General features: G+C 40.1%; 1 protein-coding gene and 1 long non-coding RNA gene across 3 annotated transcripts; one reads left to right on the forward strand and one right to left on the reverse strand.

Annotated features, from left to right (window-relative positions):
• Window positions 1-3,480: 3,480 nt before the first annotated feature.
• LOC102542348 (placenta-specific gene 8 protein-like) lies at window positions 3,481-27,241 on the reverse strand. Its single transcript, XM_006198195.4, has 5 exons — window positions 27,198-27,241; window positions 11,865-11,993; window positions 10,009-10,133; window positions 5,274-5,388; window positions 3,481-3,574 (listed from the first exon to the last, which is right to left on the reverse strand). Exons 2-4 carry the CDS (start codon window positions 11,959-11,961, stop codon window positions 5,284-5,286), a joined length of 327 nt encoding a protein of 108 aa, XP_006198257.1. The 5' UTR covers window positions 11,962-11,993; window positions 27,198-27,241; the 3' UTR covers window positions 3,481-3,574; window positions 5,274-5,283.
• Window positions 11,054-20,808, forward strand: LOC140687047 (uncharacterized). 2 transcript variants are annotated; one of them, XR_012061080.1, is made up of 3 exons: window positions 11,054-11,313; window positions 16,749-17,091; window positions 17,968-20,808. It is a non-coding gene; the product is annotated as an uncharacterized lncRNA (long non-coding RNA). The 2 variants fall into 2 exon arrangements; XR_012061078.1 differs by having other exon boundaries at window positions 16,800-17,091.
• Window positions 27,242-27,655: the final 414 nt, after the last annotated feature.

The following is a 27,655-nucleotide window of genomic DNA, read 5'->3' on the forward strand; positions in this document are numbered from 1 at the left end:
GAGTGGGAGAAGGAGACTAGTAATAACTATTCTCAGCTACATCCAAGCTTTAAAAAAAAAGCCTTTTTACTTAATGTATCGTTTAAGTAATTTTTAACAAGTTACATGCAAAACACATTATTTTGATTAACAGCAGAATTCCACCCCCATCCTGCATCTTTGGGCCTGTGGTTCCTAGGACTAGAAAGCTGAGATAGAACTAAATTGCTCTGCATAAGAAATATATGTGGACTGCACCACCAGATTCACTGCAGCACTATTCACAAGGCATGGAAACAACCTAAGTGTCCACTGACAGAGGAATGGATAAAGACAATGTGAGATATATATGTATATTATGCATTTATATCTATACACACACACACACACACACACACACACACAATGGAATATTATTCAGCCATAAAAAGAAGGAAGTTCTGCCATGGATGGAGCTCAAGTGTGTTATGCTTAGTGAAATAAGTCAGATAGAGAAAGACAAATAACATATGATCTCACTTATATGTAGAATCTAAAAAAAAAAACAAACAAAAACCAGAAAACAAAAACAAAAGCAAATACCCAAAATCATAAATACAGAGAGCAGACTGGTGGTTGTCTGAGGTGGGAGGTGGGCAAAATGAATGAAGGTGGTCAAAGGTACAAACTTTCAGTTATAAAATGAATAAGTCATGTAGATGTAACATACAGCATGATGGCTATAGTTAATAACACTGTGTTGCATATTTTGATGTTATTTATATGTACTTATTAATATGGGAAGTCATTCATAATTTGTGGTTAAGCCATAAAACAGAACAAATAATTTATAAAATAGTATGCACAACATCATCCTATCACCCCATGACTAAGAAAAAAGACCCCCAAAGAGTTTCATCTTGCCCAAATGCCTTATCTGATGACTAGCATTGCCACTTTTTCTATCTTTGAACCTAATCTACTGACTTCTTTTTTTTCTAACATTTTTTATTGATTTATAATCATTTTACAATGTTGTGTCAAATTCCAGGGTAGAGCACAATTTTTCAGTTATTTATGAACATATATATATTCATTGTCACATTTTTTTCTCTGTGAGCTACTTAAGATCTTATGTATATTTCCCTGTGCTATACAGTATAATCTTGTTTATCTATTCTACAATTTTGAAATCCCAGTCTATCTCTTCCCACCCCCTGCCCCCTTGGCAACCACAATTTTGTATTCTGTGTCTATGAGTCTATTTCTGTTTTGTATTTATGCTTTGTTTGTTTGTTTGTTTGTTTTAGATTCCACATATGAACGATCTCATATGGTATTTTTCTTTCTCTTTCTGGCTTACTTCACTTAGAATGACATTCTCCAGGAACATCCATGTTGCTGCAAATGGTGTTATGTTGTCGGTTTTTATGGCTGAGTAGTATTCCATTGTATAAATATACCACTTTTTCTTTATCCAGTCATCCGTTGATGGACATTTGGGCTGTCTCCATGTCTTGGTTATTGTAAATAGTGCTGCTATGAACATTGGGGTGCAGGTGTCATCCTGAAGTAGGGTTCCTTCTGGATACATGCCCAGGAGTGGGATTCCTGGGTCATACGGTAAGTCTATTCCTAGTCTTTTGAGGAATCTCCATATTGTTTTCCACCAGCAGTGAAGAAGGGTTCCCTTTTCTCCACAACGTCTCCAGCATTTGTCATTTGTGGACTTTTGAATTATGGCCATTCTGACTAGTGTGAGGTGATACCTCATTGTAGTTTTGATTGGCATTTCTCTGATAATTAGTGATACTGAGCATTTTTTCATGTGCCTATTGATCATTTGTATGTCTTCCTTGGATAATTGCTCGTTTAGGTCTTCTGCTCATTTTTGTATTGGGTTGTTTTTTTTTTTTATTGAGTTGTATGAGCTGCTTATGTATTCTGGAGATCAAGCCTTTGTCGGTTTCATTTGCAAAAATTTTTTCCCATTCTGTAGGTTGTCTTTTTGTTTTACTTATGGTTTCCTTTGCTGTGCAGAAGCTTGTAAGTATCATTAGATCCCATTTGTTTATTCTCACTTTTATTTCTATTGCTTGAGTAGACTGTTCTAGGAGAACATTTTTGAGATGTATGTCAGATAATGTTTTGCCTATATTTTCCTCTAGGAGGTTTATTGTATCTTGTCTTATGTTCAAGTCTTACTGACTTCTTGACCACAATACTTTCCATGTGCTGGGGGAGTAAAAAGGAAATTGGAACGTATATGATCTGTCCCTGCTTTCATGATGCTTATCTGACAAAGCAGATGTTAAACAAACAAACCAAAAATAGAATATGAAGACTGTTAGGAAGATAAACGATAGAATAGTCTATAAATTTATAAGAACAATCCTTGACAGCCTAAACACTAGGGTTATTTTTTTTTTGTCTTTAAACTTTTTTATTACATGCACAGTTCACATTAAAAAACTAAAATAATGAAAAAGGGAATGGAGTGGAACAGTCTTTCTCCCACTCTTGAATTTCATTCCCCTAGGGTTACTTTTTACAAGAAAAATAAAATACAATTAAAATAAAAAACACTCCTGTGTACTGCCATGAACAGTGACATAGAACTCAAAGACCCGCTTTCTAGACCCAGCACTGCCATTCTGTATACATTGGTGTACACTGGTGACCTTGTAAATGTCATTTAACTTTTCTGTATTGCAGATTTGAAAGTTTCTAACAGACTACACCTTAAAAATTCTCATTATAAGGGGAAAAAAAAAGCTTGTAACTGTGCAGTGATGGATGTTAACTACAATTATTGTGGTGATCGTTTTGCAATATATAAGTCTATCAAATCATTATGTTGTGCACCTGAAACTAATGCAATGTTATATGTCAGCTATATCTCAATTAGAAAAATGTCACCTTAACCAGGGAAAAAAGGAGAAAAGAAAGGTATGTGGCTGTCTTGCTGCAGAAGATGACTTTGGGGAGAAGAGAGTTGTCCAATGGAAATTTTAATTAGGTGATTTGCTGTGTGACTGATGACAGAAATCCTCCCTTTTGTGTCTTTGGAGTGGAGTTACTCTATGGTGCTGTAAAGAAGTGCTAACGGCCCTTCAGGCTCCCTAAGGGAGGAAATCGTACTTGCCTGGGGTGAGGGGACCACACAGGGTAATATCTGGTCTCCCAGTGGAGGGAAAATCTAAAATAATAAAAGCCTTTTACTTGAACAATATTTAAAAATTTATTCTGGATATTTTCAAACTTATGTAAAGGTGGAAAAGTAGAATAAAGACTTTCTATGTACCCATTATTCAACTTTTACATTTTGACAACCCTTGGGTTCATTTTAAAAAAACAAAGCATATTGTAATTTTCCATGAAGCAATATTTAAAGACACACAAATTGTTGACAAAATTAATTTTTTAATGGCAATCATCTTGGAAAACCGTATTGGAAATACATTTCTTTCAAAATAAACCAGAAATTAAAAATGTTTTGAAGCCATTTGAAACTGTATGATTAGTTGAATTAATTTCTAAGACTCGAAATGAGATAGCACTGAATCGATGCAGGATTTCATTCCAGTATTTTCTTTTACCACAACGTGAATTTGGCCTGTAGAGGTAAGGAAAAAAAGAAAAGAAAAGAAAAGAAAGAATAAATAAATGAATGAATTAAGACTTATCATTCCATCTTTCTTTATATTATCTTGTTCCAAATATTAAAACTTCATTTCCTGCTACCCTAGCACCAAATTGCTACATATTTAAAATCTATATCAAATAATGGCCCCTGATTCACTACTATCTATTTGGAAGGGTCATGACCACTAGTTAAGATTCAGATGAGTCCCCAGGTTAGAGTCTCATTATGATTCCTTGCTTGAAAGTTGGGTTCATTTATTTACCCACAATATTTATTAAGTGCCTACTATGTGGCAGGCACTGCTGTTAGGTGGTTGGGTAAACCAACAGAATGCTCTGTAGATTGCCAGAGCTAACTTCCCTTACCAAATGTCAATGAATCATCAAACATGCTAAGGTAAGAGACTCCAAAAGGCAGAGACCCCAAAACAATCTTTTTCATTGGCTGGATGACTAGACCAGTAAACTGCCACCTTCCAATTCCCTCAGGTCTACTTGGGCATCCAATTCTGAGTCACACTGGTAACATAAGGCTTTAAAGAAACATTACTGCTTGGGAAGAGAAACAACAACCGATTCTCAGGAGGTAGGATACAAGGAGGAAAAAAGAATAAGAAGGCTCACCATCTTGACTCTGCTTGAAAATGAGTAAAGCACTTCCGTCACTGAGGAAAGCAATCAGAAGACTAATACCTGGATATTAAAATGGTACTAAAATTAAATGACACGAACTAAAATGTTCATGAAGAGGACATTATTTTGTGCCGCATGTGGCAAAATAGCTAAGAGAGACAGAGACTGTGCCAGCGTCAGCCAGTCATGCAGATGGATGTGCCGTCCTGATCAAACACTCTCAAAGGCCTCTTGGGAGATGGACTTCACAGAGAAGAGCCATTTCCAGGTGAAAATGAAACTTTGATTACAAATTCCATGAGACTGACAGTAAGAGATGGAAAGACAGGACTGATAAGCCATTGCCTTAAGAAAAACGGGAAGAACTGAGAAGATTAAATAGGTGACAGGAGGACTTAGGAAACGAGGCAAATGAGTAGCTGCCCAACTTTGGTGATACCACCACCAAAAAATCGGTACTCTTCTTCCTAAATGGGAGCTTTGGGCATTTTGGATAACTGGGTAAACTGGCCACACTTAACTTACAGAGACTAACACAGCTTTCCACCACTTTGGAGAATGAATTATTATTTTAATATTGTGGTGTTGACAAGAACCTGTAACTAGATACGTTACACAGTCACACTTAGCATGACATCTCAGTAGGTAACTGTTGGTAGCAGTGGACCTGATATCTAGGCTTCGGGAAATGAATGTTTTGTCATACACATACCTCCACCACCTTAAATCAGGGTGTAGTTAAGATAAGTGTGGAAGACGTGTGGCATGTTTATCTGGTACATCACATGGCCACTCCACCCGTGGCAGACATCTTAACAAATCACAGAATTCCTTCTTATCCAAACAGGTTCAGCCCGCTCCACCCAGGTTCTGGAAAGCTAACTCCCAACTGACTGGTGTAGACTGGCCATTTAAAGCCATTTACCCTCCATTTGTTAAGGGATAGCTCATGTGTCTGTGAGGGTACCAAGGAAATCAGAGATGTCTTTGAGAATTTGTTTTGATCCTCATAAATCAAAGAATTCTCACCAACTTACCAAGCACCTTTTATAAAGCATTTATTGCTTTTCTTTTTTCAATATCTCGCTTGAGTTGACAAAGGGCACAATGAGTGCAAAACGTCATACATAGGAAATCATCACAAATAGATCCCTGTTAAAAAAACAAATAAATGGATCAATATGTAGCCTATTAATATGGCCACACAGTTCCTTGCATTCATATAGCTTTTCCAGCCTCTTTAAAACATACATTTTCTGTCACTTGTTTATCATGAGAATTCTGTGCTCTTATCCCTATTCTTCTGAGGACCAAGCGAAGCTAACTGACCTGCTAAGATTACACAACAAATTGGTGGCAGAGATTAGTCTTTCTCTCCTCAAGCCAGTGCTCTTTTCATAACATAGACCTTTTCAAATGATCTGCAGTTTACAATTCCAGGCCCAGTTCTCTAGCATCTGTTCTGGAATATTTTTAAACTTTAAATCAATTAATTAATTAATTTTTATTGAAGTGGAATGGTTCCCTTTTTTAAAAGAAAAAAATCCTTGTATGTATGTATGTTATGTATGTATGTTATGTATGTATGTATGCATGCATTTATTTATATTGAGGTGAGATGGTTCCCTTTAAAGCCAGTTGTGTAATGCATCAATTTTTCCAGTTGGTTGTGAGCATAGTGCCAGACCAGGCCTCACCTTGTAGCCCTCTAGCCATTTTCACTGACATCTCTCTGGGTGATCCGGGGGAGTCCAATCTGACAGTCGGGTTCTATGACCATGTGTCTTGACTGACTGAAATCAGTTTGGGCTCCATTTTTGGATTACACTTATTTTTTACAATGTTGAGTTTAATACAATTTCCAATGTGCAATGCGAGCAGAAAGAAAGAGAGTGGGAAAGAGAGAGATCTATAGCAGACTTAGTTTATAAGGATTAGGAGCTCTTAAACAGTGAGACTACGAATGATTTATTTTTCATAAACATTTTTTCCCTTGTGACAGTGATTTTGAGTCTCATCTAACAGAGGAAGCATGTGCACAAAGAGTGGACAACTAGGTAACAGTGTAAACATTTTTCTGATGTTATGACCCTCATCTCAACAGATGGAGGAACAGATATTCTGCTTGAAAACAGTTCAGTCTCTTGGCCTTCTCTTTTTCCATGATAAATCATCCAAATCCTTTCTTCATAGTACCTTTTGTCCATTCTTTAGTTCATTATTTTTTATTCTTTTAATCTCTAAACCTTCATTAAACCAACATTGATTGCACACATAAAATATGCTACAAAGAAGAAGATATTCTCATTCAACAAAGATGTAATTACTTTACTGTTCCAGCATGCCTATGTCTGTCTTTTACCATGGGCAGCTTTTAGAGGGGAAAAGTCCACTATTATTTTCTGAGAAACCTAGGGGAACTTTTAGAAAACACTCTCTAAAGTCTTTCATAATACAGAGGCCACAGAGAAGAAAAAGCATTCTTTTTTTCAAAGTAAGAGGAAGTGAACTATAGGTTTATACCATGCTGAAGTTAATAAGGGTCATAAACACCTTGACCAGAGCATCTTCCCAGGGAACGGGTGCCAGGAACAAAGATTCTGCTGTCACGATTCTGTTTGGTAAAGGGGAACGGTGCTTTACTTGCTTGGAAGCTGTTAAAAAAGCAACCTTGTTGTGAGCACCATTTACAGAATCATTGAGCAAATAAGCCAATGAGTTGTGGTACGTGGCTGAATACACATCAATGGGAAGGCAAGGTGGTCCAGTGGGAAAAACCAGACCTTGGGAGTCAGAATAAACTTGAGCCCAAATTTCAGCATTTAGATTTCTGTGATCTTTAGCTTTCTCATTCCTGGTTTTCATATCTATAAAGTGCTGGTAATAGTCCCTGAAACACAGAGTTTGTAAGTAATGAATGAGCAAATATGTGTCCAGATAATGTCTCAGCACATAGGAGTCAATCAAGTGGTGGTTCATTTTCTTTCTCCTTCTCTCCTGCAGAGACTGGGGTCCTGGCAAAAGGATGTTTCTTGCCTGTGTCCATGAAGGGAGGGGCAGGTCAGAGAGGCTAGGTTGGGGCAGTGCTATAAAAGTTTGCATAGATGGAAAGGGGAAACAAAGCAGAGAGCCTGAATTATACAAATCAGCCCTAGGATTTACTAGCCATTTTCCAGGTTTGTTCTAAGGAGGAAGAACAGAGATACACAGTCTATAAATACACTTATTTAAAGTATGCCAAGGAGACTGATTATATCATAGAAACTTAGACCTAGAAGTGACCTTAGAAATCGTACTGCGCAACTTCCTCATGCAGATGAGAAGACTGAAGCCGCCCAATGACTTATCGGAGAGTCTTAGAAGTTAGCTCTTTGCTGAGCTGTGCACAGAACTCTCAGCTCCAGAATCCAGCTGAGTGCCCCTTCCTCTGTGCCATTACAGACCACCTCGGGAACCTCACCCACACACCCATACACATAACTCCATACACCTGAAACTTTGCATAGAGTTTGAGGAGTTTATGGTCCAGTCACAAAGAACCCCTGTGCTGAGTTATGCTGCCTTGGGAGTGGCATAAATGAGAGTGGCCAGCAGTGCTGAGAGAGGCGGCTGAGCGAACCCACAGGAGGAAGGAAGCCTGCCTGAGAAAACAGCTGAGACAAGAACAAAAACATAGTCACTTACTGAGCACTTACTGCCTGCTAGGCCCTGGGCTAAGTCCTTTCCACATATTTCCTCATGTGACCCTTACCACACCACCATGGGAGAGGCAGCATTATTACCATTTTATCAGTGAGGGAACCAAGGCTTAGGAAGATTAATCACTTGCTCTTGGTCACAACGCATGGGGCAGAGGCTAAGTTTCCAGGAATACAAATCCATCATATCCTTTCTTTGTTTAAAAACATTCCAGCGGCTTCCCTGCTCACTCAGAGTAAAAACTGAAGTTCTTATTATGGTCTGCAATGCCCTAGAAGGTCTTAACTCTTGCTAATGCTCTGACATTATCTTCTTCTAATATCCCCCTCCCCCAACCACACACGCGCACCTGTGTGCACACACTCTATTTCCACCTTTCTGGCTGCCTGCTGGGTCTGGAACATTCCAGTAAGCTCTGCATCAGGGCCTTGGCTCTGGCTCTCTCCTCTGCCTGGACTCTCCTGAGATGAGTCATCCTCTCATCCTTTCAGATCTTTACTTAGGTCTATGTAAAATCACAGCCCTTCAGCCCTCTATTCTTCTTCCTTGCTGTATTTTCCTCTGCAGCACTTATCAGCATCCTGTATACTCCACTTAGTTACACTGCAGCTGTCTTCTCCCATGAACGTGTGCGCTCTATCGCTGACCGCCATCATCATAATAATTGATTCAGGCAAGAATCCTCAGAGGGTGTTAGAGCCAGTGGGTGAAGGGACAGGATATTTACATCTTTCTGCAGGATCCTTATCCATTATGGAGAGGAAATAGCAACTTTGTAGTGGAGAGTCCTGGCAGACACTATCTTAAACAAGGAATCCAAGTTAACATCACCCATAGTGGAGCACATGATATCATGTGCTTCCTGATGTGATGTATGGCAAACACAACATCGCTTTTGTGGAGTTTCTGCCAAAAATGTGTAACCTAAGTCTAATCATGAGGACACATTTGACAAGGCAAATTGAGGAGTAGTCTACAAAATAGCTGATCTGTGACAAAGAAAGACCGAGAAACTCTCTCCCGTCGTAGAAAGAGGCATGACAAGTGAACACAATGCGTGATTCCAGATTGACTTCCTTTTCACCTAAAGAATATTATTGGGATAATTGATAAAGTTTAAATAACACCCATAGATTAGCTAGTAGTACTATATTGATATTAAATTTCTGGTTTTGATAATTGTTTTGTGATAATGTAAGAGATTATCCTTGTTTTTAAGAAATATACACTGAAATAGAGATAACGGCTTCAAGTTTATAATTTGCTCTCAAATGATTCAGAAAAAATTAGAATAGGTACATAGACACACAGAGGAAAGAGAGAAAATAAAGAAAATGTGGCAAATTTTTAATGTTTGGGGAATCCAGGTGAAAGGTATTCAGGAAGATTTTGTACCATTTTTGCAACTTTTCTTTAAATCTGAAATTACGTTAAAATAAAAATCCTCCCCCCACAAAACAGATCGTAAACTCCTTAAAGACAAGGATTTTGATTTTCTTTTTCACTGACGTGTCTCTGGCAACCGCAATAGTACCTGGCCTGTTCTATGTACTCAATAAATCCCTGTTGAATGAGTGAGTGTCAGCCTAAGACCTAACAAGGTTCTTGGTGCTCAATACTCTCTTTTGAATGGATGAGCACTGGCTTATGGGCTACCAATGAGGCGAATGTGCCAGCTTGGAGGGCATCCACTACACACCCATTGTTAACCCAAGGCCTCCTTGGCAACTGTCACCCACTTTGCAGATTTGCAGGGTCCTCGCTCTGACTCTGAGTAAAGCCAGGAGAGACTAAGGACTTCACGCTGATCTCTGCCCCTCACCTGCTCACCTCCAGCAACTTTTCCAGAGACACATCTATTGGGTCAATAAAAGATTTTATTAGGAATATATTCCAAAGTATAGATAGCCGCATGGCCTCTGTAAGTCACTTAAAATATTTTAGACGGTAGTGGAAAAAAGACTAGAGTCAAGCCATGACGGTGAGGAGGGCAAAAACGGAGGCCCAGTCAGACTGAAAGAAGGGCCTCGGGCCGTCTGGGCTCCCACTTCACAGTGGACACGAGTGACCTACCGGGATGCCATATCGGGTCCGATACATGGTCCTCATGGCGACGCTTGCTCCACACAGGCAGCATTCGTTCATGTCAGAGGCGATCTGACATGAAAGGCACAGGGGGAAAAGAGTCCCACAGAGGCCTGAGTGCAGGGTGAAATTACATAGAGGAATTAGTCAAGGGAACCATGGTTTGACTTAATCATAGCACTCTCAAAAAGATCCTCATTCAGGAAATGGCCTTCACAGACACTCTGCAAAAACAATGGGGTCACTTGGCTCTTTATGTCTTGCTTCTAGACCCTATAGTCCAGGATGTGGGGAAAATTGGCTTGTCATATACCAGATCAGTTTTAATTGCAAAAGCTCTTGCCTTGAGGATCTGAGCACATGCAAATTATCTTTCTTCCCTGCTCCTGTTTACTTTTGGATCATGTTTGCATGGGAAGGTTGTGGCATCAGGATGTCTGAGGAACCCTTTGAAAACTGTGGGAGTGTGTTTAGGATCAGAAAGTGCTGAGTGAAGAAATACTTAGGGCCAACATGAGAAAAGCAGTAGGAAGTAGATTCTAGATGGTCATTCTGCCAAAGAGGAGAGCCTTATTATTGTTATGAGGATGGAGGCAAATAGAAATTAAGGGATACTGGCATCAAAAACTTAAAAATCATACTGAAATTTTACCTGAAGGAGTCTGTATAAGACACACACACACACACACACACACACACACACGAAAGGCCTTAAAATAGCAGCAAACAGGAAACTGTTCTCAAACATGCTCTGAGTACAAGTCTAGTTTGAAAAGTTCAGGGGTGGAGTTTTGATATGGCAGTACCCTAGATGAGATAAGAAAGCCCCTGGTTTTTGATTGTTTTAGCAAAAGGCTATATCTCATTGGAACTGGAAACTTCCACCGTATCCAAAAAAAGAGGCTGTTTCTCAATACAGAGGCAATCCACAGGGAGAATGTTGGCAATTCATTGGGCAGTTGCCTCACACAAGGAAATTGTCTCACACAAAAGAATGTTTTGGTGATGTGAAAGAATTCTAAGAGAGGAAAGCTAGAAACCTGAATGCTTCCCGAAATGGGACAGCCACAAGAGCCACAAGAACATAACTGAAAGCCAGAAACACAGATAAAGCTCCGGAGGAAAAGAAAAGGCAAAGAGAAAACTGGAGAAACGTGTCAAGACCACGGGGATACTAAAGAGATGAAAAATATAAAAAGAAGTGATGTGGGGGAGGGTATAGCTCAAGTGGTAGAGTGCTCTCCTAGCATGCGTGAAGTCCTGGGATTGATCCTCAGTACCGCCACGAAAAAAGTAAGTAAGTAAACCTAATTACTTCCCTCTGCAAAAAATTAAAAAAAAAAAAAAGGTGATTGATATGACCAGGGCTCCAAAACTCAAGGCCAGGTTGGTAAAATAAATGAGTGAAATAGCTTGGGGAAAACCCACAAAACAGAAAAAGCCACAATGGTTGGTGGATGGAAATGTGGCAAACTGCAGAGTGAAGGTCACTTTGAATGGGGTCGGGTCCTACACCACGGCAGCCCACCTCCACCAGCTGAGAATGAAGACACCTCTTTCCAGATTTCCCAAATTGTCAAGAGAATTTGGAGACCTAGATTGGAACACTAGATTTTTCTTTGGAATCTAATTTTTATATGAATCTTACTATTCTAAAATTAAGGCAGCAAGAGGGGTGACTAGGCACGGGACAAACGAAACACATCCAGAGGCACAACCCGCCCCTGGGCTTCCAGGTTGTGACTCCCGAGTTCTAGACTAAAACATGGAACTCAGTGAGAGGACACACAAACGATTTTTATGGTGTCGGCAGGCTGGAGAGAGCAACAACCGAATGCACTTACAAACTCCCATGTCATCACAGCAGTCGAACATTCCGGTTTGCCAGTCACTAGCCGTGGCCCCTGCACCATATCTTGGCTGGGAAACAACTGGATTCATTTTTAAGGCGAAGGTCAAAAGGGCACCACAACCTGTGAAAACAAAACCAAAAAGTCTTAAACCCCTAACTGTACCGGTTGGATACAATGTAGAGAGCCATTTAGAAGACATATTCCTCTAACTTAGCACAGTATTTCTAGACTATTGTTGATATTTGAGAATTAAAAATGTAAAGGAAAGGAAATGAGGGTCCTTTCTCAGGTTGTTTGGTTTCTTTGTTTTTCACTCCTTTCACTAATCTCTCTTTTCATCAGCAAAGTGATTTTTTTTTTTTTTGCTGTTTTCAAGACAACTATCCTGAACAATGTCTGTTTTGCATTTGAAGTGTCTCTAGTGAATAGTAAGTATAATCAACTCTTACAAAGCTATTCCACAGACATTACATCAGTTGCTCTTTAAGAGCTCTCTGTGGGATAGTGTTCTTTACTTCTCCATAAAACTGTTGTTATTAAAATAGATGCTTCTAGCTAATGTCAGCATTCATTGCTTAATTATCAGTGGTATCCTGAGAACTAAAGTTTTAATACAAGACCTAGGTTACTTTAAAAACATTAATTTCCTTTTGTGAAGGTGTCAGGTCAGGATCTGAAAAAACAGGCATCAAGTTCCCATTAAAAAACCTAGTTGTGGCAAAACCACTGGGAAACAGTGTCCATGAAAGGAGTGCCAATACTTTTCATATTTCATTTGGTCATCAAGTTATAGCTTGTGAGCTGCTACCCAGCCAGAAGTCTCAAGAGAGAAACTTTGATTTCATTAATGAGTAATGTTAAAACTCTCTCTTTTACTATTTCAAATCAAACTGTAACGCTGTGCTCTGTAGTCTTGGTCCCTGGTCACTTCTAACACTCCCCTTGATGGGTTGTGAGACAGACCCCACCTGCATTATCCCTCTACTCTGCTCCCTTCAATTCTCCTCCACTGTGCTCCCAGGGGAGGCCCCCATCAAAGATTCTCCCATAATGCTCCCCAGTCCTGACTGTGAACTACGTTCATCCCTGGCACTTGGTTAAAAATACAGAAACTTGACTCTGATTCCGTAGCAGGGGCTGGACAATGCGTGTGCACAGTTTTTAAGAGGCGACCCTGATACAGCTGGTTCTGGGGACGACTGTGTTCACGTCATTTCACTCTTTCTCAGTGCTTCCTAATCAGTGTTCTTAGCTCTTCACCTTGCCCTGCTCTTCCTCCTGGTTGCTTTGTCTCCAGAGGCCCGAGGCCGTTATCAGTTGATTCCCACCAACAGCCGAGTCGCCTCAAAGTGGAAGTTCATGGAACAATAAATGCCAAGGCACTTTGAACTGCTTTAGAAAGGTACCTCTAATACATATTACCAAGAATTTGCTTTATGACACAAAGGGAAAACCGCCTGAAACTGAGAAGGCTGTATAATTATGGTCAAATCACACCTGGAATCATGTGTGAAACTGCAAGCTGTAGATAAATATTTAACTAGAATCAGAAGTTCTCTCTCCTCTTTATTTCAGAGGGTAATGATATCTTTGCTGATAATGTGAGAAAGTATATGGCTACGTGGTGATGCAGACTATTAACTGAGAGGCGAAAGTAATAAAGGGCTGACCAGAAAGTCCTACAACAGCGCCAGGCACACAGCAGACACGCAATGAATATTGTTGAAAGAATGAATTAGCAGAGAGATGCTGGTTAAAAGTCTTGAGAATGGTTTGTATTGCCTTGCCTAATCAAGTGAATTCAAATTTGTGCAGGGTAAGACATAAGCTTTTTAGTGTGTGTACAGAAGTGTTTTGTTTCTTGTTATAATGAAGTCTTATTAATTAACATATTCTAAGTAGCGGTTATTTCCCCTGGTTTGTCTATAGCCATTCCATCTTAGAAAACGACTGTCGTATTGTTAGATAACTTTTGTGATATTACTTATTTAAATACAAGAGAAAACTTGCTTCTAATTGGCAAATTTTCCTTTTATTTTTCAAACTTTAATGTGGGTAAGAATCACTTGAGGGGGTTTTAAAAATGACACATCTCTAGAAATTTGGATTTAATTTAATAAGTCTGGATAGGGATTAAGGAATCTGTATGTTTAATAAGTACCCAAGTGCTTCTTAAGGGAGATGAATTGATTTAAAAAAAAAAACAAACAACCAAGAATGGTAAAGGGGACCACAAGTATTATTGCCTAATCTGACTGCTTTTAAATCTAAATCATATTTGTTTGACTCCTTTCTCAGACACTGATTCCTCTGAGAACCAAACCAAAGAGGGGAGGACAAGAAGAGAAAAGCATACTTCATTCAAAATCTTTTTATTCAGCGAGCCTGGCTTTATTTTAAAATTGGGTGTAGTTACAGAGCTAGAGAGGGTATAACAGAATTTTTGAATAAGTAAGAGAAGCTAAAGAAGAGAACTCATTAGGTGGTAATCTCCAGTAGTGAAATAAAGGACCTAAAACTGTAGACACTTGCATAGCTCCAGAAGGACAAGTGTAACTCGCAAAGGAAGTCGTGGTATTTAATCTCAATCAAAACAAGTCTGTACCGAGAATCTTTTTGGTCCTGTGGGAGGTGGAAAAGAAGCATCTGACCCAGGGCCCTGAGCTGAAGAAGTCCAAACATATGATTTGGGACTGGGTGTTTTGTTTTCTGTTTCCCCTTCTCCCTCCAAAGTAACAGAAGTAGAATTATCATTCGGTTTTGAAGAATTTGGGGAAGGCTGATTGGAGGGTTTGGGATTCTTGTCTGGGCATAGACAATAGACATTCTAAGCAGCGGAAATAACTTGAGGACACAGGGGAAAGAAAGAGTGTGGAATGCATGAGGAAGAGTAAAGACATCAGCTTTTTGGAGCAAGAAGCAGGGTCAGAGTGTACGGATGGCAATGCATGGCTGGTGTACCTCAAGATCTCCTTCCCACACCTGCAGCAGACATTGCTAAATGATCCCGGAACATTCTCACTTGACATATCTTAGAATCCTTCACGAGACAGGGTATAGAATGCTACTACTGTTTGATCAGACTTGGCACATGATATGAACTCAATCTACTATCCAAGAGATAGTTACAGATAAGAATAGATTGTACAGGTAATGCGTGGTTAAACTCTGACTGTTATATATCCCTGGCCTCAAGGATGAATTACCCATTACTTTAAAAATATATACTGGGAAAATCAGTATAGTTAAAATAAACAGAAAGCTTCTGCTGCTGGGTGTGTGTGCACTTTTAAAGAAGGAAATATGTGGGGGAGGGGATAGCTCAGTGGTAGAGTGTATGCCTAACACAAGGTCCTGGGTTCAATCCCCAGTACCTCCTTTAAAAAAAAAAAGTACCAATGAAGTTATATTCTTAACAGAAAATTGCTCCTTTAATAAAAACAATGCTTAAGGAAAAAAAATCAGTATAGCCAATCAAAATCGGTCTAGCCAGTATATTAAAAAGGAAAACTGGGTGTGGGGGGTGGGGGGGAGGATATAGCTCAGTGATAGAGTGCTTAGCATGCACGAGGTCCTGCTTAGCGTACATGGGTTCAACTTAAAGAATTTGGGGGGAAAAAAAAAGGAAACTACACTAAAGTTGTTCCCAAGAGACCCCAAAGCTAAAAATTACTCCAGGGCAAAGACTGTATCTTAAACATTCTTCGAGCACTTCATAACTGTACAGCACTGGACACATGTTTGTTGTGTTGAAGAGTTTAGAGTGAGGATAAAATTTTCTGTATTTGATGTAAAGAAAAATACCAGTGTGTAAGTTTCAAAAATAAGAAGTTCTGATGTAAATCCTGGAATGGGCGTATGCTGCCACTGCTTTATGTATAAATCACTTCTTTCTTAGTATGTATTATGTAGCTATTAATTCAATTCCTGATCTAACACAGGGACTCATGTCACTTGCTTTTAAATCTCTAAATTCCCTTTCTTAATGTAAAAATGTTAGAAGTATATTTTTAAAACACACTACAATATATGTGTGTATGGATGTGTATACGTGTTTATAGATTTTGTACTTCTGTATATCATAAATAGAGCTGCACTGAGTGGCAACAGAGATCAATGGTTCTTAAATTATAACGTGCACAGGACTCACCTAAATGCCTGTTTAGAAAGCAGATCCTGACTCAGTAAGTCCAGAGGGAGACTTTTTAACATGCTCGTAGGTGGTGCCAGTGGTGCTGGTGTCTGGTGCACACCTTGACCAGGTGGGGTCTAGATCACAATTAGGAACTGTGGAGGCAAATGACCCTGGATTCAAATCTATTTTCTACCCTCTGTGTGTCCTTGGACAAGTAAACTAACTTCTCTGAGCCTCAGTTTTAACATCTTTCAAATGAATGCAATATGACTTTCTTCTTTGGGTTGTTGTATTAATGTAATGAGACTGTGTCTATGAAATACCGTGTTACCTATGTGTCAGTGACTTGACAGATGCACCACTGTGTCTGTTTTAAACCAAATGTTGCCAAGTAGCAGGGTCTATGCCTGATTTAATGGTATGGAGAGGCACCTGGGAGCAGAGCACCCAGGGGCTAATGGCAGTGTGGTGCTAGGAGGACCCACGGGTTAGGAATCAGAAGGCTTGGATTTTAGTCACTGCTAGTATTTGGGAGGCTCAAATCAGATCATGTATGTGAAGACATTTTGAAAACTGCAAGTCACCATTTACGTGGGAGAGATGTCTAAGTGCCAGTGAAAGATGATAGACAAGCCTGGTGTGATATGCTGCCAATATGACAATGGCTTTCACTTGTAGAGAGACCTATGCTTTCCATGTTTGACCTCTAGTTAACATTGATCTCTATTTAATATTCACAGCAGGCCAGAGCATTCAGGGAACTAAGGCTGATAAGACTTTTTTCACTGCAGACCAGAAAATGGAGGCAAAGAAGTTAAGTGCCATGGCCAAGGAGAAATCGTAATTGCTGGTCTACCCTATTGAATTTCTCGATGGGAAAATGAGGCTTGTCTCAAAGACTGAGTGTTGGCCCTGCACCCTTGTCCTAGTCTCTTCAGGGAAAAGACATGGCAAGCACCCCACAGGAAATGTTACCAGAACCAGAAGATGAGAAAGTGGACCAAGCAGCACAATCAAGGGGGTCAGGTCATGGACGCTGGCCCTAGGCTCCAGCTCTCCCAGTGATGAGCTCCATGACCTTGGGTGAGTTACTTCACCTTTCTATGCCTCAGTTTTCTCATCTATGAAATGGGGATACTAACAATACATAGCTTACAAAGTTGTCAGAAGGATTAAGTACGTTAATATTTGAAAAGCCCTCAGAGTGGTTCCTGGCAGAGGGTAGATACTTCTTGAATGTTAGTTAAGTAAAAGAGAGTAGTAGTTGGCTTTGTGGGGGAAACATGTTACTACCCCCCACCCCTTTAGGTTCCTAGGAACTGTTAGATGTGGTTAGTTCTCCAGCAAGTCTACCGAGAAAAGGGAAAGAAACAGAAAATAAGCCATGTGTCCCAAGTGACAGAGTGGCAGGGCTGGGATGTGAATTCAGTTCTAGGGAACTCCAAGCCTTTATTCTTCTTTCCACTGAACTCTACCAGTCAGGGACTATAATCTTGGCCAGCTGAAATGAGCAAGCCCGGATCAGGAAGGAAAGGTAAACGTTCTCCTAGGCTGTCCTTTCTTAGGTAAATTTTGGGACTACAGGAAGCTAGATGGTTTGTGACTAACTGCTTTCTTACACGTACATGTGTATGTATGAATATATATATTTTTCTCTTTTTTGTTTGATGGAGGTAGTGGGGATTGAAACCAGGACCTTGTGTTAGGCATACACTCTACCACTGAGCAATATCCTCCCTTTCTTATGTATGGATTTTTAATATCTTGAAACCAGTCAATAAAAACTTGCCCTAGAGTTCCACAATGCATGTTTAGAGAACTGGTTCTCCCTCAAAGATTACTTCACCTCCCAGGGGACATTTTTGGCTGTCATAATTGGGGGTGCAGGCCACCTAGAGGGCAGAGGCCAAGGATGTTTCCAAATATCCTGAAAAGCACAAGACTTTTTAATTTTTTCAGAAAAGAACTTTCAGTCACCAAATGTCCACTGTGCTGAGGGGAGAAGCTGTGGTGTAGAGACCGTCGACAGCACCACGAAGCCTGAGCGCTGGGAGGGGTCCTGCAGGCTGCTCAGAGCCGCTGCCCAGCAGGTGCCCACGTCGCGCCTGCAACAGGCCCGACAAGCAGTCCTCGTAAGGGATGAAACTCAACACGTGGCGTCTGAGTTCAAAAACGTTCAAAGTGGGAGTTCTGGAGTTTAGGAATCATGACCTGACCCCGGTCCCTCCACAGATTTGTTCGCATCCTCTTCTGAAACGCCTCTTCTGTGTGGCAGGACCTGCCAGGCGCCCCCTCCCCTCCAACCTGCCTCTTCTCTCTCTCTCCCGCTTATTGTTCCTGTGTTAACAGCTGAACCTGTGTGGTTCTCCTGCTCTTTTCTTCTTCCAGTAAACTTTTAATTGAAGGGCAACATGTATGCGGGTAAAGTTAAGTGCAGAAATTGAAGCACAGTTAGAGAATTTTCACCAAGTGCACAGTTCTTGTAATCACAGCTTAATTCAAGGTGATAGTGCCCCGAAGCCCTCTTTACCCTCACTGGGAATCTAACCTTCCACCCAAAGGGGACCTCTACCCTGTCTTCTAACACCAGAGGCTCATTTTGCCTGTGTCTAAGCCTTATATCAATTGAATTATAAACATTATTTATTCCTCCATTCCTGGCTTCTTTTGCTCAAAATTATGATTGTGAGAGTCAACCATGTTGTGTCCAGCAGTAGTTCATTCACCCTCACTGCTGTACAGCATCCCACTATGTAGATACACCACAATTTATTTATCTGTGCCACCCCATACCGTCTCCAGTCTGGACTCTCATCAAAAGTACGTACAGTGCTGCTATGAACATTCTTGTACAGATCTTTAGGTGGACTACATATGTACTTCTGTTACGTCTATAGTTAGGAGTGGACTGGCTGGGTCCTACAGTTAGTAGATTGTGCCAAACTGTATTCCAAAGCAGTGGGACCAATTTACACTCCCATCAGTAATGTATGAGAGTTCCAGTTGCTCCACATCCCAGCCAATACCTGGTATGGCCACTATCTTGCTTTTTACCCATAGGTTGCTAAAGAATCTCAGAAGCTGGAGCCTGGGTTTTAGATTGAGAAAAAACAAAAATTATGGTTAAATGATTAAATAGAGTTGTCACATTTAGGAAAAAAAAATACAGGATATTCAGTTAAATCTGAAGAAGTATGTCCCAAGCAATATTTGAGACATATTTATACTAAAAGATTATTTGTTCTTTATTTGAAATTCAAATTTAACTGGGCATCCTGTGTGTTATCTGGAGGGTTAGGGGAATGAGATTGGTATTAGATATAGCAATGTGGGGGCAGCTGTCACTGCTCCTTATGTTCACAGGAACAGGAAGTGGTGGGGCACAGGCAGAAACAATGGGCTTTCCTAAGTTGTGCGGGAAGCACCTCTGTCCAGATTGTGCCCCAAAGGATCCTAATGGCAACAATGATTTATTATTTGATTTCTATCTAAATTCCCATAAGAGCACTTCCTCTGGGAACAAACAATGGTTTATCCATGGATTAAACAATTCATGGGATAAAGGAAGAAAAACTGAAATTTCTTGAGCAGTTTACATTACTAGTTTCCATGTTTCGCAATCTATTGCATGCTGTTGGCCTCTAGCCACATAACAATCAGGCTTCCTATTTTGAAATCTGGTACTTGGAGAAGTTAAGAAGTTAAAAGCCAGGTGAGCTAAAGGCAGAGTCAGAACTCTTCCATTCTACCAAGTCCTCGGTCTTATGCAAGGCATTTCACGGACTAGCCCGGGTCCTGCGTGGCTCTGTTTCTCTCAGCCAGTCTGAACCATCCTGATGGGAGCAGACAAGACCGCTGACTCTCCCTCATTTGGCCTTCACAGGGCCCTTCACTCCCTCTATTTAGACCCCTTCCTTTCTCCTCTGCCCACCTCCTGCTGACTTTCAGCTTCCTACCAAATAATTCCATGGGTTATATGTAACTCATTTTCTGGAACAAGAAAGTAAAATAAAGTCGCTCGAGAAGGCCCTGCTTTTTATAACTTCGAGCTTCTCCAGCACCCAACATCCCATGGCAGGCCTGTCTGTTAGTCTGAGGTCTGAGTTTACGTCTGGAGCAGGTGGACCCCTTTCCCCAGCACCTGTGTGTCTCAAACAGAATTCTGCAGTCTCTCTGTCACACGAGCCCAGAAAATGCCATCGCAAAATATGCCTCTTTAGGATAGCAGTTACTTTGAGCTGATTATTTTGAGAAACAGCAGACAGGGGAGAAGATCAGAAAACAGAGTAGAAGTTGCCCTTCAAAGGAAATATATACACATAAAGGAAATTTCTGTTTCTAAGGGTGTCTTCCTCTCCCACCAAGGAAAGAAAGATGACTCCAGATCCCAAGATACTCATCAATGGAGAAGGCACCTTCCTGCGTAATAAACCTGACCGCTGTTTACCTGGCCACCTCCCTGTAATGTCTCTCTTTCGCCTTTAGCTGAAGATGGCATTTAAGCCTGAATTCTAAACCACCTCTGAGAATTGCACGTTTCCCTGGATATCTCCATCCTATGTGAGATAGGCGTGTTAATACACTTCTGTTTCTCTCCTATTGCTCTCTCTTTTGTTACAGGGGCCCCAGCCAGGGACACAGAGGACTAGAGGGGAAATTATTTTTCCTTCTCTATGATGTCATTTCTGAAATTATAGCCAAAACACTGAAAACTCTCAGTTATTAGGAAGTTAAAAAAATGACTCTGCATAATTGAAGGTATGGCGGTTCCCTAACTTAAGCTAAAGAATTGCTGCTAACAAAAGGACCTGGGGGGTGAGAGGAGGGCTACTTGCCCAACCTAGGGAAGTCCCCATGTTAGGCCCATAGCTGAGGAAATGGTCCCTTGTTTTTGACAGACTGGGCATGAAGAAAGATTAGTCATTTACCAGCATCTGGCTTCCACTCCACTGAAGCCTTGTTTCCCATTATTGTCTCCCATACATTCAGATCCTGCCCTTCCCAGGGAACATCCTTTCTTGACCTTGTCCACACTCCCCAGCAGGTGTGGCTTTTACTCCTGGGTCTGAGTCTGCATCTGGAGCCAGTTATCTGGATCTTGTACAGAATTTGGCTTGTCTGCATCCCAACAGGATTCTGCCTAATGTATCACCAATTATGTCATCTCTGAAATTTTAGCCTAAACAATGAAAGCTCTCAGTTCGAAGGAAATTAAAAAATGGTTATACCTAATTGCAGGCATGGCATTTTCTAATTGAAGCAAAATAATTTTTATTAAAAAAATCCCTCTAAAACACTTTCCCTCATGTTCAAATGGTGCTCATGTCTGATAATGCTTCGATTAGAAGTCCTCTTAGGATTATTATTATTATTATTTTTTGGAGGGGAGAGGTAATTAGGATTAATTAACTAACTGATTGATTAATGGAGGTACTGGGGATTGAACCTAGGACCTCGTGCATGCTGAGCATGAACTCTACTACTGAGCTACCTCCTCCCCCACTTAATTGTATTTTTGATGGTTCAAGACTGGAAACTCTTCTGACACCAGGAGTCACCCTCTTTTCATTGAGAATGCCACCTCTTCCAGGAAGCCACTCCTAATTCTCCAAGTTGGGTTTGCCTCTTGTCCTCTTTTGAAGTTGCTCACCTCTTTGATGGTGTGGTGGAGAGCCTACTGGACTTGGGAGTAGGGCAGTGGGCTCTAACCACAGCCTTGGTACTTGGCAACCTCTGTGCCTTTTCTTGAAATAACGATGATAATAATCTTCACTTCCTTTTTCCCAGGGTCATTAAGAAAGCTATAGGAAGTTATACTAACTTCATATATGAGATATACCCAATTATGTGCATTCTGAGCACGTAGGTTCTCCTTTTGGTTTTTGTTTGTTTCTTTGTTTGCAGGCTTTTCTGAGGGCAGTCACTGGGCTTCAGTGATCTTTGTGCCCCCCAAAGACAGTGGCCTCCACATAGCCTAGAAAATACCAAGTGTTTGATGGAGTTCAGAACAAACTACCCCCAAATCTGGCACTTTGGCATACTGAATAGCTCAAGCTGAAGGAGCCTGAGAAAATGGCAGAAACAAGAAGGCCCCTTCCTTTACCCATCTTCCCTGAAAGTAAGAAATGAATGTCTCATGTGAAAGATACCCTCCCTGCATCAGGAGAAAGGGAGACATTCTTATCATCAGAGACGGAATTTAGGGCCAGAATAAACAAATCTTGTTACTTCCTCACCATTTAGTGCCCCTAGAGCCAACCCCTTTGTCTTGTCAATTCTTCACAAATTAAAATTGTCTCTTTATCTAAAAAGTATAAAAGCTTCCTGCTCTTGTCAATTCTTTGGGTCTTTATTCTTTTATGAAAATTTCCATGTACATGTAAAAATTAAAATAAAATTTCCATGCTTTTCTCTTGTCAATTTGTCTTTACCAGTTTAATTTTCAGACCCAGCCAGGGATCCTACATGCTCTATATTTCTATTTATTCATTTATACCAGTGAGTTTTGATCAGGGGTGATTTTGCCCCCCTACCCCGGGACATCTGGCAATGTCTGGTGACATTCTGATTGTCATGACTTGGGGTGAGGGGAACAACTGCTATTGTCATCTAGCATCTGGATGCCGGGATGCCTCCCCTCCTTCTGCCTCCCCCTTCCCACTCCACCATTTCCACCAACAAGGAATTATTTGACTCACTAGTGTCAAGGCTGAGAAATTCTGATTTATACTCTCATTTTGTTTTTAAGAAGGCTTTAGCAGTTTACAAATTTACATACATAATAAAATACAAAGATGAAGAAATCAGGCTCAGGGAAAATAAAAGCCTGGAGCAAATTTACTGCTTGCTTTAAGGTTCCTATACAGTGCTTGACATGAACTGCAAAGTAGACTCTGAGCTTCCTACCAGGCAAAGCAAAGAGGAAACACAAACATTCAGAAGATTAACCATGCCCATAAAATAAAAACAGGTTGAGATATAGAGAAATTTCTCAACAAGTGCTTCAAAAAAAAAAAAAAAAGATGACAGACGATGTAGAGTGGCCAAGCCTTTATCAGTATCTCTATGATAAACACAACAGTGACTTTCCCGAACCTATTCCCTAATATAGGGTTAAAGTGCAGTACTGGGGTGGAACCACTGAAAGGGATCACTGAGAAGCTAAAATGATCCCATCTAAGTATTTACCTCCCTGATAATCAGGGATGATTTAAGATTAAAAATCAGACTTTTTAGATTGTTCAGTGAAACACATGGATACATGTTCTTTAACAACCCTCCATGAATTGTATTTTCACCAGCTGGGGTTTAATCGGGGTTGGGCAGCTGTGGGGCTGAATCAGAAGACTTTGGCAAGGACCTGAGCTCATATTTCTACCTGGGGCTGCTTATCATATGTAGGAATAGGTACGCAGAAGGAAAGGCATATAAGGCAATGCATTGTTATAAAAATTAAAGGATACAACCAGGACACAGGCCTGAATGGAAGGCCACCCTGGTGTAGATGGAGCTGAGTTGATGGCCGTCCTGATTCAAGATGGAGGTATGGCAAAGGTGTACCTGAGGCAAAGTCTGTGTTTTTCTCAGAAACCCATTCTGGGACTGCTTTAGTGAGTGACCAGTAGGGAAGTTTAGAAAGGAGAATCAGCGAACACAGGCTACAACTGATATTTAAATGATCCATTTAAAACAAACCATAGTGTTTTGTTAAGCGGCCCACCTTGTGCAAGCAACTAATAAATCACATGTGCCTATATGACTGATCGAAGTCCCAACGTTGTACACCAGAGAACCTGGAAAACTTTTATGTCAGATGTTACCAAAACCCACCCAATAAAAGAAAGTGACAATAAAAGAAAGCAGTAAAACACTCATGGAATCTAATTTTAAGTAATGTAACTTCCTGGTCAATGCTATAGAGGTTAAAAAAAAATTGCAGTATGGAACCTTAATAATAATGAGTTGACTTTTTAAAAATACCAACCACTTGACTCTATTTTGATTCTGACCCATTGGTTGGGGTAAATAAAGGGGGTTAGTGGCCTTGGAATTCAGATTTTTAATGCTTCCCAGGTGATTCCATGGTTCAGGGAAGTTTGAGAATCACTGTATTAAAGGAAGTCTATCCAAAATGATGACTTGAGTATTGAAGTAGTGGAGCTTAAGTCTCTTAAACACAAAAATAAAACACACATTTCCCTTCTAACTTCATATTTCCTCTACCACTTAGTTTTTACCCCCAACATGTGTAACTTAAAAAATTTAGCTCAAATAACATGATCAAAGAAGACCAGTCTAAAAATCACACACACACACATAATCAAAAGAAAAAAAATCTCTATTAAATCTGCCATACAAAGCTAACCACCATTGACATTTGTGATGTATGTCCTTCCATTTAATGAAAAAAAATTTGTGTGCAGGACCATGTTTTAATGAGAATACTCCCAAATGTGGCAATAAAACAATTCCTCCTACAGTGAAGAGAAGGGTGCTTCCCTTTCTGTTGTACCTGGGGAGCAAGCATTCATCTCTCTTAGAAGTGAGATCCAATCATTGTGCTCTGTCTCAGAATTATTATCTAATTAGTTAAGACTTCTACCATGACTCTTGAGTTGGTATAAAGGAGCATAAAATGTCTAAGAAACAATTTAATCTGAGTTCTTCCAGCTCATCCCACAATTTACTTCTGTCTGCAGAATCATAGGTTGAAAAACTACTGGTTGAGTGAGTGAATTTTGAGTTACCTTTGCAGTCTCAACTCATATGCAGATATCATGAAAGCCCTCAACTAAATCAGACTCCTCTCTTAGGCAATTATTTATTTTCCCAGACTCACATCTTGCCTTTGTTCTATTTGTTTCTCTCTTCACATCTTTCTTGGAGTTCTATCTCCAATAGGAGCTCAACAGGGGGGAATCCCAAGAGGGGAAGAGGGCATCACCAGATCCTGGACTTGCAGAGGGCTTGGCTTCACCCATGTTTGGCATGTCTGATATCTGGTCATTGTAGTATAGCAATCCTGTGAATGTCTCAGATTTAATGTCTTAGCTAAAAGAACCAGAAGACCTATGAAGCACAGAACTGTATTTTAAATCTTGCTGTGAGTCACATTTGAACTGGAATTATCTGTCTTTTGAATCATGTGGGTTGAAGATCACTTACCTGGTAAGTCAAGGCAGCTAACAGATGTATCTACTTTGGCACAAACATTGTGAAGGGACTTGGTTGACTTAAAAGAAAAGACTTTTTGGCAAACAGTCAACTTTGTTAAATGATTTTAGATTTTGTTTTAACGGAGAGGGGTCGGGGGAAGAGCCCCCTACCGCCACCCAACACCAACAACTTGCACTGGTGATGGAAGTAAAGAGGGTTAAGACAGTGCTGGTTTTTAGCTATTAAATCGAATCTGAGTGGTGTCTATAATCTATAACTTGGGCAAGTCCCATCCAATACTTTTTAAGAAGATTACAAAACCATTTGTGAATGCTCTAGTCAGTATAAATGGATCTCAAAACTTTGGTGACAATACAGTTACCTGGTGGCCATGAAGCACTTAAATATTGACAAGTTTAATTCAGGAGAAAGGCAGCAGCCTAGACAAACACTTGATATATAATGTATAATATGCATTATATATTGTATAAACATTATATAGTATGTTTTCTCCCAGGTGTACTCTTACAGAACACGATCTGTGCACTAAGATGGGCAGCCATTAAATTCACGTGCATTTGTCTCCATCTTCCCTCCCTCCCTCCATAAAACCCAACTGAGTTTCAAAGTGGTGTCAGGTGCCAATTTCTCAATAAAACTATTGGCTGACCATGGATGCCCGCTCAGTCCTCCCAGTTTCCTCTGCATTTTGCTAAGGTGTTCAAGTGCTGTTAGGGTTATTCTTAGAGTTGATTACCTGCCAAGAGGTAAAACTAAGCGTAACCTCAGGGCACCAATAAACTTAGAGCAACAAAGTGAAACAAAAGAGGGAAAGCTTGGGGAAAGTATTTAGCCCTCTTCTTCAAATAAAAGTAATTTTTGAGGAAAATAACCACAATTATATTGGACTTCTTTACATAGGGAGTGGTGTGGATGGGCAGCATACCACACATTTTTTGAAGTGTCTGAGACCTCTCAAGATGCCTATCTGGTCCTGGTTGTATCTTAAGATCAGCTGTTTTCAGGTCTCTTGCCTCTACTGGAGTCTGAGCTCCACAGGTGCTGGCCATTCACCTTTTTATCCTAAAACAGTGCCTGGAGCACAGTAGATGCTCAATGAGTATTTTTAAAAAAATGAATGAGTGAACAAGTGTATGAATATAGAAACTGCAGGTCTCCTATGCACAATTTCAAAATCTCTACGTTTGATATCTATCTATATAACAGAAATGCCACCTCCTGAAACCCTCTGCCTTTTATCAACCATCTTTAAGAAATATATTTGCCTTTAGGGATCTGGAAGTAAGATGGAGGAAAAAAAGCTTCTTTTTTTCTCATTTCTTTAAATCATGCAAGTGAGACGCTTTTTTTTCCCCCCTCAACAGTGAAAATACAGAGACCTGCCTTGGTAATAGTGACAATAATAGCAAGGATACAAATCAGGAAAGGTAACGAGAGGCCAGATTGTGATGATCTCAAAAAATTGTTTTTGTTATATAGAAACAGAGACATTTAGAATGAACTTCAGACAATAAAATAGTAATACACATCAAAATGACTGAAGCAGACATTGTGTCCCAACCACTGGCAAAAGTAATTCAACAGCAAATTGCAGGTGGTTTGAAACCAATTACAAAATAAGACAGATTCTAGAAGGAATTTAGACTATTCTGTTTATACACAACAGTCTTAATGATGATACAATTATTTCTTCTTTCATGATTAAGAATGTTTTTCCTCTTACGAGTAACACATTTTAAAGAAAGTCATGATATACACAGGCTCTTAAGAATCACCACTGTCAGATTTAATTTAAAAGACAATTACATGTTGCAGACATGCGGGTTTTAACAAAAATTCACCTGGGCAAATGATTCATACCTACCATTCAATTCTGCCTTATCCTGATACATGGTAAAATTTTACTGGCTCCATAATTTATAATTTTTAAAATAATTTTTCTTCTTTTGAAAGAAGATGAAAGAGAAAGACAAGAGGTTTGCTACATGGAAATTACTGCAAAAGTAACTTACCACACTCAGGTTATCTACAGAGGACAGCAGCCCAGATCAACCAGGTGGAGCCTCTGGAACAGGACTGTTTTGTTGCCGTAGCCCAGGGTGTAATTAGCAGGGGTGGGATTAGGGGTGTGGTAACTTAGGAGGCAGATCTGGGAAAGAGGAACTGTGCCAAGGTTGTCTCTACTGCCTGGGGATCCATGCTTTCCTTTTAAGAAAGTGAGCACCTCATTGTATCTCATTCCATTTATTTTATGTGATATTTGGCTGACAACGCTGCTCCCTTAGACAGCAAGACTGATTTATGATTGGGCAACAAAATATTTTATGAAAGCGCAAAGCTTGCTTATTTATTTAGGATTTCTATAATTCATTTACTTCCTAAGGCATTTAAGGATCTTGAAACACGTTTAAAAGTAAGAACTGGGCAACTGGTCTTAGGTCTCTAAAAGGCGAACGATTTATTCATCCTT

This window comes from Vicugna pacos, chromosome 2 (assembly GCF_048564905.1).
Source record: "Vicugna pacos chromosome 2, VicPac4, whole genome shotgun sequence".
In the NCBI taxonomy this organism is placed as follows: domain Eukaryota; kingdom Metazoa; phylum Chordata; class Mammalia; order Artiodactyla; family Camelidae; genus Vicugna; species Vicugna pacos.